At 38.5% G+C, this 12,529-nt stretch overlaps 1 protein-coding gene across 1 annotated transcript; it reads right to left on the reverse strand.

The window, feature by feature from the left end:
• Positions 1-8,609: 8,609 nt before the first annotated feature.
• LOC122048730 (nuclear transport factor 2-like) lies at positions 8,610-11,430 on the reverse strand. Its single transcript, XM_042610285.1, has 9 exons — positions 11,229-11,430; positions 10,942-11,079; positions 10,563-10,836; positions 10,251-10,465; positions 10,028-10,157; positions 9,830-9,951; positions 9,639-9,704; positions 9,287-9,353; positions 8,610-9,142 (listed from the first exon to the last, which is right to left on the reverse strand). Exons 1-9 carry the CDS (start codon positions 11,277-11,279, stop codon positions 9,063-9,065), a joined length of 1,143 nt encoding a protein of 380 aa, XP_042466219.1. The 5' UTR covers positions 11,280-11,430; the 3' UTR covers positions 8,610-9,062.
• Positions 11,431-12,529: the final 1,099 nt, after the last annotated feature.

Raw genomic sequence — 12,529 nt, forward strand, 5'->3', positions numbered from 1 at the left:
TTTGCCTCTGTGTATTTGGTATTAGTTTAATTATGCACATGTCATACATAATTTAGGCAGATTAATAGTAGGATGTGCTTACTTTGTGGATGCAGGATCCAACTATTATGGCTTATAGTTATTATGTGTGTGATTGGACCCTTGGACATGTCAAGGGCATTTTATTGTGTGTGCATGATTGTATTATAAAATACAGCAGGAGCTGTATTTAGTTTTATTAGGATTTTATTTTTTGATCTAGATACATGTACATTCCTTCGAGGAATATAGGATCGAAAAATGTAAAATTCTATTTATGTCACGGATCGAGTCTTGCAAGGCGTGGAACCTTTTAAGGACCAGAGGCGCAGCGGAACAAGGAGCAAGATGGATGCGACAACTAGACCCGGTGGCGGTGGCCAAAGATGGCAGCAGCTAGGGTTGGCGACACACGGAGGACAGCAATAGATAAAAGCCATAATAGTTGAAAATTAGTTTTTCTATTTATTGCTTTTTATGCTGTGTTGTGTGTGCTTGTTAGTATGCATATTTAGTAGGCTAGCATAGTTAAAATTCCTCATTTATAAATAACTAAGTGGGAGAGGGATTTTTAAGTAAATCCCATGGTCTCCATTACTGGTTTGTAAGTGATGCAAACAAGCTTGCGCGTTGGCTCTGAGTGCCTTCCTCCATAACGGATGAGCTTGTTTGTGGATCACTAGAACAGACTTCCATTTTTGGATGACTATAGGAAGTTAATTAAGAGCGTGTGATCTTCCCCAACGGAAGGGGCATAATCTTATTAATGGACTTAGTGTCAAGTAATGGTATACACTTAGACACATTTAATAGTATCCTCCCCAACGGAGTCACTACTATCACTTGTGTGACCAAAAGGAAATCAACTATTGATTTGTCATAAAACTAGATTGGCAATATAATAAAATTAATAAACCCCTCTTACAAATGTTTGAATTTGTATACGTCCACACTAACGTGGCATACAAGATTCATGGTGTTTGAGATAATTTTATTTGTCAAAAAGTTATATTGACAAGATAGTCAATGGGTAAAACCCTCCTCTTACAAATGATGAATTTGTATACGCCCACACTTACGTGGCATGCAAAATTTACGGTGTTTGAGGTGTTGGTAAATTTAAATAATATTGTTTGAGGAATCAATGTTATTTTAAATTCAAAGAGTTTTGACCAAATATTTGATCAAAGACAGATCAACTATTAATTTTATTCGTTATAAAGTAAAGTTGACGAGATAATAAAATTAATGAATAAAATCTCCTCTTCGATTTTGTATACAAAATTTATGGAGATTTTAAGGAGTTGATCTTGACCTATTTTTGAGATTTAGGATGTTTGTCAATCCCTAGTAGTCATACTATAGAAAGACTTAGTAGTCCCAATTGTAATGATTGGAAATAGGACTTGGACATTAAGGTAGACTGTCTTCTTAGAACTAAGAACAATTTAGGTGTATTTAATTCATTAGTTGAAACATGCCTAGTGGTGTTATCTACCAGAACCTGGAGTGTAGATACAAGATGCCATTAATCATGTCTGCAATTCATTGCAGGGTTCCAGGAAACCCGACAACTAAATGAAAGGTAAATCACCGTCCACATGTGTAAAAGTGGTAGCTGTTGCAGTGGGAGATGTTTATCCTTTGATAAGAATAAAATATGGATTTTAAGTAATTGTCTTTACGTACCAAGTTTAGAAAGAACCTGATTTCAGTTTCTAAACTATTATAGATATTGTGTCTATTTTGATAACAAAGTTGTTATCAAGAAAAATAGGGAAGTTATCTATTCTGGTATGATGGTTGACAATTTATAATCCAATAACTCTCACGATGCAACAAATGGAAATTAGTAACACATCTTCTAATTTTAAGAGAAAGCAACCTTCGGAAATGAACCAATTATATCTTTGGCACCTAAAGCTAGGTTATACTTAAGTAGGATTCATTGGTAGCTGATGAACTTTTGGGTTCATTGGTAGTGGAAATCTTTCCAACCTGCGAGTCTTACTTGGAAGGAAAATAACCAAGAAGCTTTTAAGTCCAAGGGGTATGGAGTCAAAGATATGTTGAAATCGTTTCATTCTGATTTGTGTGATCCTATGACTATCCAAACAAGAGGTAGTATTGAATATTTCGTCTATTTTATAGACAACTATTCAAGATACAAATAAATTTACTTAATGTACCGCAAGACTAAGTACTTTGATTAGTTCAAAGAGTACAAGGCTGATGCGGAGAAATGCTAAAGTAAATGTCACTATGGTAAGATCGTAGTGGCAAGTATCTCTTGGGAGAATTTAGGAGTCACTTATCAAAAGTAGGGATTCAATCCCAACTAACTGCACCTGGTACACCCCAACAGAATGGTATAGTAGAAAGAAGGTAAAGGACTCTTATGAAATAATTAGATAGATGATGAGTTATTCAGAAAATTACCAAATTTGTTTTAAGGATAAACTCTGAAAACGAAAGTGAACATAGTACCTTCCAAGTTAGAACTCTCTACTCATATAGAATTGCTGAATAGGTGAAAACCTATTTTGAAGCATATTCGGATTCGGGTAATCCAGCACATATGTTAAAAAGAGACAATGATAAGTTGGATAGGAGTTCACTTGTTTGTAAGTTATCCTAGATAAACAAAAGTAGGTTTATAGTCTTAAAAATCATAAGGTCATTGTTAGCATCAATGACTGATTTTTTAGAAAAGGACTATATAATGAACCACGTGCTCATAAGTAAATTTGTTCTTAAGGAAATAATAAAGGACATGTCTAACCTAGTACCAACTGTACAAGATGAGATACCATAAGAAAATTGCAACACGTATCACAAATTGATACACAATTACAGAAAGTGTCTTGTTGTAGTGGGAGGGTTGTTATGCAACCTAAATAGGTTCATGTTTTGGGAGAGTTTTTGGACTCGATCCCTGGAGGACATGAACCTGATCTCCGGTCATATGATAAAGCACTCCAAGATAAAGATACATCATCTTGGCAAAGAGTAATGAATAAAAGAATTAGAATATATATATTCTAATAAAATCTGGAAGCTTGTAGAATCACCAAATGGTGTAAAAGTCGTTGGGTGTAAAAAGGTCTATAATAGGAAAAGAGGGATAGACAGGAAGGTAGTAACTTTCAAAGCAAGACTTGATGAAAAAGGAAACTTTTTCACTGGTAGTCATGCTTAAGTCTATCCGGATTCTTTTATCTATTTGGCAAGAGGATGTCAAGACAACATTCCTTAATGGAAGTCTTGAAGAAAGCATCCATATAAAGCAGCCAGAAGGGTTCATTGCAAAGGGCTAAGAGCATCTTGTGTGTAAGCTTAATCAGTCAATGGACTGAGGCAAAGCTTCAAGGTCTTGGAACATCCGGTTTATCAAAGTAATCCAGATCTATGAATTTAGTAACCGGATAAGTCTTGTGTATACAAAAGGTGTGATGGAAGCGTGGTGGTATTTCTTGTACTATACGTAGATAACATTTTTGGTAGTTGAAAACAATATCAAAATGTTGTCAGAAGTAAGGGTATGGTTGTCCAAACAATTAGATATAAAGGACTTGGGAGAATGTATATATTCTTGAGATCAAAGTAATAAGGGATCGCAAGAAAAAATATATTTTACTTATCCCAAGCTTGATACATCGGAAAAATCCTTGCTCATTTTAAGCATGCAAAACTCCTAGAAAGGTTTCTTACCTTTTAAGCATGGAGTGTCTTTATCTAAAGAGATGTCTCCGATGACATCAAAGGAGATTGAGGACATGTAGGCAGTTCTTTATGCTTCGGCAGTTAGACAACCTAATGTATGCTATGCACGAGATCGAAAATCTGTTTTGCCAAGGGGATAGTTAGCAGATATCAAAGTAACCCTAGACAAGGACATTGGACTGCAGTAAAGCATATATTAAAGTACCTTAGAGGAACTAGAGATTATATGCTAGCTTACAAGGCAGTTAATTTGGTCCCTGTGGGTTGCATGGATTTTGACTTCCAATCGGATAGGGACAATAATAAGTCAACCTCGGAGTTTTGTGTTTACTTTAGGAGGTAAAGTCATAACTATGGAAGAGTGATAAGCATAGGTGTTTTTCTGGACTCCACCATAGAAGCTTAATATATGGCAACCCTATGAGGAAACCATAAAAGCTGAATGACTTAATTACCTCAAGATAGACTTAGATATGATTTCTAGTTTGTCCAAAGATTATTACAATTTATTGTAATAATAATGGTGCAGTAACAAACTCGAAGAAACCATGAGTCTATAAGGCAAGTAAACACAATAGAGCGCAAGTACTACCCAATACGAGAAATAGGAGAAGTTGTTGCCGCCTAGAATGCATCAGATGATGACCTATAGATCTTTTCACTAAGGTCCTTAAGGCGAGAGCTTTTGATGGACATGTTGAAGGGTTGGGAATCAGATGTATGGCAGCAGATATGGCAGCTTAGTCTTTTAGTATAAGTGGGAGATTGTTAGAGTGTATACTAAAAGCCTAGCTTTTGGTATAAACATTTATCTAGAAATAAGAATCACATTGGTCAAATGTCTACATTTATGATAAATGTAGTTGTTCAATTAATTTATATTGTAGATAACATGGTGTGTGGTGTCACACGCAGAGGATCATGTTATCAGTACCTTATAAATTATAAACAGTAACTCACGACCATAATGGAAAGGAACAAACCATTGGAAGGTCGTAGTGTAATTAGGTATTAGTTTATCTTAACTATATAATTACACTAGTACACTTAGAGTGTATTGAGTAGGACCATTAGAGGTCGTTTCTTTTATACTGACTTTATAAAGAAACAAAGACCTCAGTTATTATGGAAGTGTGTGCTCTTAATCCTAATATAATAACAAGCACATATATTTGATATTTATTTCTTTAATTTATCAATGAGTGAGATTTAGTTCGATGAATCAATAAGCCCGATAAGTTGGGAAATGATATCACTTATAGTGTGTATTGTTGATTATAGAAGGAAACTGTGTCCTAGTGATCTAGGTTGAGAATGTCCTCAAGAGGAGCTCATAAGGATTGTCATGTTAAACCCTGCAGATGGACTTAGTCCGACATGACGATAAGGTTGAGTGGTACTACTCTTGGACTAAGATATTAATTAAATGAGTTGTCGATAACTCGCTTAATTAGTGGACATTTGACATCTTAAACAGGAGACTAACACACTCATAATAAGAAGGAGCCCAAAATGTAATTTGGGATTGGTGCGATAGTTCAATAATAGTTCTTTAGTAGAATGAATTATTGATGGAATTAAGTTGTGTGTTCGGGGCGAACACGGGAAGCTTAATTTCATCGGGAGACCAAAACCAATTCCTCCTCTCGGTCCCTATCGTAGCCTCTTGTATATAGAGATTTATACCCACCACATACCCACCTTCTTACCCAACCAATAGGGGCCGGCCAAGCTAAGCTTGAAGCTCAAGCTTAGGGCCGGCCAAGCCTAAAGGTTGGCCTTAAGGTGGCTGGCCAATAGCTTGGAGCCCAAGTTTAGGTGGCCGGCCACATCATATTAAAAAGGATTTTTTATTAAAATTATTTCTTATGTGGATATCATAGTTTTAAAAGAGAGTTTAAAAATTAAATCTTTCCTTTTAAAGCTTTCTACAAAAGATTAAGAAAAGATTTGAAATCTTTCCTTATTTGTAGATTGAAAGGAGATTTTATTTTTAAGAAAAACTTTCCTTTTTCACCATGATAATAATTTAAAAGAGAAGTTTAAAAATTAAATATTCTCTTTTATTAGTTTCTACAAAAGATTAAGAAAAGATTTGATATCTTTCCTTATTTGTAGATTGAAAAGAGATTTTAATTTTTAGAGATAACTTTCCTTTTGGAAATTATCCACATGTTTAGAAGAAGAATTTTAATTTATAAAATTTCCTTTTTATTAACCAATCATGAAGGGATAAAAATTATTGGAGAAATTTTTATAAATTTCTAGAAATAAATTAGGAAGTTTTAATTCTTGTGTGAATTAAATTTTCCTTGTTTGGGGGAATTAGAAGTGGCCGGCCATTATTATTAAAAGAAGAAAATTATTTTTTAATTAAAATAATTTTTCTTTTTTATGACAAAAGAATTAAGGAATTTTTTATTAAAATTTCCTTATTTGTCAAGACCAAAGATTATAAAAGAGGGGGTAGAGGTGCCTTCAAGGGTGATCAACTCTATTATTCTTCTCCTCTCTTTTCCTCCTTGGTGGTCGGCCCTAGCTTCTTCCTCTTCTCTTCTTCTTATGGCCGGCGGCAACCTCTCTTGGAGCTCTTGATGGTGGCCGGTTCTAGCTAGGAGAAGAAGGAGAGAAAGGTGGTTTTGTTTCTTGCATCCCTTGGAGCTTGGTGGTGGTGGCCGGACCTCTACTTCTCTTGGAGAATTGTGGTGGCCGAAACTTGCAAGGAAGAAGAAGGTGCTTGGTGGTTCTCATCTCGGAAGATCATTGCCCACACAACGTCCGAGGTTAGAAGAGGAATACGGTAGAAGATCAAGAGGTCTTTTTAGAAGGTATAACTAGTAATTTTTCCTTTCCGCATCGTGCTAGTTATTTATGAAAATAATACCAAATACAAGAGGCTTACGATTCTAGTATTTCGAATATGTTTTTCGAAGTTGTGTTCTTTTATTTTTCTTTTCCTTGTGATTTGATTGTTCTTTTTGGTTGACCTAAAGTTATTTTAGGAAATTAAATATTAGCTTTCCATAAAAGGTTTTGTCTAGCCGGTGGTGGTTGTTCCCATATCCAAGAAGGTCATGTGCCTCGCCACGTCAGTACTGGGAACCAATTATGGAAATTAATATTTAATGGAATTAATAACTTAGGTGATTTGGATCAAACGTGTTAAGTTCCGCAAGAGATCCAAGTCTAAACCTTAAAGAACAAATAGATTAAGTTTTGGATCAAACGTGTTAAGTTCCGCAGGCGATCCAAAATTTAATTTAAAAGAACACATGGTAGATAGGAAAAGGTTCAAACCTTTGTACAAAATTTTTGTACAGTGGAACCTCTAGGTTTTCCGAGTAGCAACCAACAAAACCTATCCAGATAATCATCTGGATCGGTCAATCTGTTGTATGTCCTGATCGGTATAGTGTCTGGGCAGAGGGTCTTGTAAGATCTCCTCAAAGAACTGTTGGTTGATCCGTTCGGGCGATACGTTGCTTCGAGGCGCCTTGACTTTTTATGCATCCCGAACGGAAGCATCATCTGAAGACAATCCCCGCTCTTGATTCGCCTGGGTTATTTTTGAGGGGGTTTGGAACAAGGCGCGATGAAAGGGGATCGGCGCGGGAGACGCTTCCCCCTGTGTGTCGGTAGGCCTTCTATTCTTCCCCCATACGGAGATTTACTTTGCTCGGTCTTCCTGCCCCGCTCGTCTACTGGCCGCCGATGTTGCAGGCTGCGGTGCTTACCGATTGGCTAACGCTTGTTGTTACTGCTCGATCATCTTTGTCGCTCGAGCTTGCACGAGCATGTCGAGCTCTTCCTGGGTGAGCATCGCGGTGGTGAGTCGTTCAGCGTCCTTCATCTTCTCTGCTCGGATGCAGGTTAAGTTCCCATAGACGGCGCTAAATATGATCCTGCCCGAAAGTCGAAGAGATGGAAAGCCGGGGATGTGGCGCTCCCGCTTACCGCTTGTAGACTCCGCTCGGACCTGCAACATAAACTACGTCAGTGCCGAGCCAGGGAACGGGTCCCCGACGTTGGCCCTTCGACACTCAAGTCAATCACCGACGATGAAGTAGAAGGCGGAGCAAAAATGCACAGTAGAGAGCACAGTGTCTCGCGTATTGCGTATCTCCGCCGATGGTTGGACCCCTCTTTATATAGAGCTCTTATAGCGCACGTGCACGCTCTCCAAGACGAGCACGCTTCCCAAAGTTTTTCCTGAAAAGACTTGTCAGTAAAGTGTCCCTGACACAGTACCGCAACGGGCCGAGCATATCTCTGAAGTGACAGTGAAAACTTCCGCCGTACGATCTTCTGGTTGTCCATGCTCAGTGTCGGCGACACCAACTCTCATAAGGATGTCGATGGATATCAGAGGAAGTATACTGCTAGGTCGAGCGGGTTGGCCGCTCGGCCGGAATTTCGCCACTCTTGTGTCTCATCCGGTCAGCCAAAACCTCGCTACTCCTATGCATGTGTCCGCTCAACCGCAGTTTTGCTGTACTTGTGTCACGTCCGCTCGGCCAAAATTCTGCTCTATCAATGTCGAGTCTTGCTGCCTGGTCGAACGGGATAGTCGCTCGACAGAAGTTGAACTCTATCAATGCTAGCCCTGCTGCCTCGCCGAGCGGGGAAGCTACTCGGTTCAACTTCTGCACATCATCTCCATTGAACGTCAGTCGTTTGACTCCTCCCCCGTGTCGAACGCGGGATCAGACCGGAACCTTCTTCCTCTGATCGGTGCATGGTCATCCGATCGACCTCCATGGCATCGTTAATGTTTTTTTCCTTCCCAATTATGTGTAATACTATTCTTAAATATATATATATTGTTCGTAAAATACATCCTAAATTTTCAAATCGACTGCTAACACACTGGCTATGGAAGCAAGGGCAAATGTGTGCGTGTTTTGCCTGTGTATGGTGATCAAAGCTATTCCTTGTTTAGTTCTCAGGCTCTCGGGCCATGGCGCCAGAACTGCAGAATAAGAGGTTTGCCTACTTGACGGTAGATGCCAAGTTGAAAACTTGTGCCCAGTTCGAAATAGACGATGAAAAAAGAAACATGCAAAAACCCTCCATGCCAAAGCGAAATGAAGCCATGCACTCTCTAGAAAGATGGGAATAAAAAGTGCATTTTGACCCTCTGTATTCCTTTTGTTGGCTGGTAGTAAGCATTGATTGCTATCACTCAAGTCCCTAGTGACAGAAGTTCCTTCCTTTATGTATTCTGTTGTCTAACTTATCAACTCCATGAAACAAGCTCCATAAATTATGTTCTTCTGCCTCGAGATCATGACCGTTATCAGTTCCCTCTACTGAAACACCAGCTACCATCGTTCGCCTTTCTCTCTCTTTTCGTAGTTCTGGTGTGCACCTCTGCTGCTAGCGAACTTGCCTTTATTGTTAACTGCAGAAATAAAACACTAGTTTAGAACGATACACAACGGCAAGCAGTCTTCTCGTTGGAGAAATGAAGTGGTCTTATGATGAAGCATTAGAAACATAGATCACTATAATCGGCCCACAAAAGAAAAGGTTTAGCAATACTTGCCTCCTGAATGAAGAATCTTCTTTCTATGGACATAAACTATATGGTCAGCCATAGTAATTGGAGAAGCCTGAAGTGATGAGAGAAACAAATTAACACGTCATATTCAAAGAAAGCTCATACAACATAGAACAGGGACCTAGACGGGTGCATCTATTTCGAAGAGATAAGTAAACCCGAAAGGTTGAGGCAAAGGGGTGTCTCAACAAACTTAAAAAGATGCAATCCAGATTGTTGTACAGACGATCTTGCTGTAGTGAGTTACTGCCGAGACAGTGTGTTTACCATCCAAAAGAGAGAAACTACATCAACAATCTTAAAATTTCAATAACAGATGAAAGTATGTGAAGTTTACCTCTATTGCCCGCTGGACAGCATCCGAGAACTTAAACTCCACGAAACCAAAGCAAGAATTTTGAAACTGTCATTTTGATGAAAATGCAAAACCATAAAATTGTGAGATTACTCAAATGAAATAAATGAAGAAGCAATTTACAAATCAGTGAATGAAAAACAAAAGAGAGAGAGAGAAAGAATAAAAGCAACCTTATAGCGTTTGATTTGTATTCCACCAGGCTTTATCGGACCAAACCTCTTGAACTCTTCTTCAACTTGAGCAGGTGTTACATCAAATGGTAAATAATTCAAATATAATGAATAAGCATCATCTGTAAGCAGCAGAATAAGTTTAAATGATTATGTAATCAAACTGCAGAGCATTGTAAAAAACTTGATGTGTAGTACATTGTGCCTTCTGGAATTTTTTTCTTTCAGAACCAATCGATCCAGAAATAGGGCCACGAGAAGCTGGATGACCTGAAGCAGGACACCATGCTGGAGCAGATTCTGAAGCAGTATCCTTCATGACTTTGACCTGTATACATCAAGTCATTCTGCTCTTTTACAGTTTTAATGAACATGAGCAGAACTAACAAATTACATGCATCTTTTCAAGATCAACACTTACTACTGAAGCGTAAGATTTTTTGAGATTCTCCTCGTGGTCACTTTTAGTCTCCGATTTAACCAGCAGAGGTGGAAAGCCATCGGCAGTTACATCAATCACATTACCTGGTTCTTCTTCCTTCCAAGCTGAGCTCTCTCCGTTGTTCAGAGGACCACTGTCTCTGTTCATTTCGTCGCTCGTTTCATCCGTACGATGTGAATCTTTATCTTGGGAAGCTTCGGTATAAAAGAAAGATCACCACATAAGCCAACACGATGATCAAGAGCTTGGCCGATATAAACCTGAAATTTAATCGATGCGCAGGAAAGATACCATTTTCAGGCTGAGGAGATGATCTAGAATCATTGAATGAACTATCCGGATGGCTTTCTGCCCCATACATAAGCATGTCATTCAGGACATAAAAGCCTGTTTCATGTGGAGCAAGGAAAAATGACTGGTTGAACTCCCTCTTGGAATTGTCTTCTTCCCTGGTGAGAAACCCTGTCACGAAGACCATCACTCCACCATCGAGCGAGTCCTGGCAGTTCACCCCTTTTATCTCCTCGATGCTGAAGTCCATGGACAGTATATTCTCGCGTATTCCCTGTTTTCCAAGGATCAAACAATTTTTTTTTTTTTTTTGAAAAATCAACATCGGGACACGTAACGTTCTCTTTTTGAAAAACATACAACCGTTTCAAATACCCACATCGATGGTGGTGACGGAGGTAACGTTGCCATGGCCATCGGGACGACCAAGTCTGCTCCTTTCCTGGTAAAACCGATGAACTAACTCCGGAGAATTGCGGACGTAATTGTAATACTGATCCACAAACGTTTCCCCAACCTAATAAAATCCACAAGTTTCTCAAAGATCGACGATCGATTACAATCGGAAAACCTCGATAAATCAACAACTAAAGCCGAAAAAAAAGGGTTCGACCCTTATCGCATTGGAAGAGGGATGAATCCGAATCGAAGGGAAGAAAGCATTACTATCTGCGCGTAGCGAAGAGATTCGGCAGCGCTGGAAGGCCGGACCGCCATCTGGTGAACGGAACTGCGAGATGCGTCGGCGATCTAAGCCAGATCGAACGGGAAGGATGGCGGCGGGGAAAACCCTCGGAAAGGTTCACCAGAAAAGGAAGGGGTAGGAGAGGCGACGCGACTCGCAGCACCAGTCTCGAATTCTAGCGCGGCCGCCGAGAGCGAAGTGGGGAGAGATATTGCCTTTTATAGACACACCCCTACGGGGAAGGCGGACCCCTCCACGTAAGCAAGGGAAAGATATGGTGCGCCACACCGGACACAGTTTTACTCCCAGGGTGGATAATAACGTGCAAGCAAAGATTCCCAGTGCCTGATACCGGACACGGTTTTTAACAGGGCTGGCCAATTGGCTGCCTGGCTGTTCCGCCGATGGAGCTGATTGAAACCTCGCCAAAAATAACTATTTATTTAGCATTATAAATGAATAAGTGTACATTTTGTGCCATATAAATAGAAACTTTTTAAAGGAAAAATTAAAATATAATTTATCTATATCTAGATTTTAGAGATTGAATTTTGATCCTTTTATTTATTTTTGAAAATATTTTATCCTTATAAAAAAATTTATTAGCTTCCATTTTATGTTTGATATATTTACACGTCGTCGTGGTAAATGTGTTTCTATTTTTTATTTTTTATACTAAGCCAAGCGGTGATGATATTTACTATTTTTTATACCTATTAAATATTTTACAATAAAAATATAATTTATATAAATAATTAATGATATAATTTTATTAGATTTTAATTAAGTATATTTAAATTATCCTAACTATATTTTTATATCTATTAAATATTTTAAAATAAAAAATATAATATATATATATATATATATATATATATAATGGGATAATTTTATTAGGTTTTAATTAAGTGTATTTAAAGTATCTCAATCATAATTAGGAGTTGAATAAAATTATTAATATGAAGTTATTTAATTAAATCATAACTTTTAATTTATCCACGTACCCTATTTTGGTCGGACAATAAATTTGACGTGTCATCGAGATCGCGCAATGCGTCCGGACTCATTCTTAGGCTTGGGCGATACCTCGCCAATCATCTGGCTAGATTGATGTGTCCAGGCTCGACCAACGAGTCAAGGCTCGATTGACGCATCTAAGCTCAATCGGCACGTCTAGGCTTGACTGACTTGTCTGAATTTATCGTCGGGCTCAGGCGACATGTTCGGACGCGTCGTAGGGCCCGAGCAACTTATTCAAGCCCATAATCGGGCTCAGACAATA

Source organism: Zingiber officinale, chromosome 1B, assembly GCF_018446385.1.
Source record: "Zingiber officinale cultivar Zhangliang chromosome 1B, Zo_v1.1, whole genome shotgun sequence".
Classification (NCBI taxonomy): domain Eukaryota; kingdom Viridiplantae; phylum Streptophyta; class Magnoliopsida; order Zingiberales; family Zingiberaceae; genus Zingiber; species Zingiber officinale.

Bases quoted from the DNA above. Each gene is read 5' to 3' on its own strand.
- LOC122048730 (XM_042610285.1), bottom strand. From the start codon at position 11,279: ATGGCGGTCCGGCCTTCCAGCGCTGCCGAATCTCTTCGCTACGCGCAG. The intron at 9,705-9,829 runs GTTGCTTTTATT...TCAAAATGACAG, and splicing joins TACAAATCAAACGCTATAAG to TTTCAAAATTCTTGCTTTGG. The intron at 9,354-9,638 runs GTAAACTTCACA...TCATCACTTCAG, and splicing joins CTGTCCAGCGGGCAATAGAG to GCTTCTCCAATTACTATGGC.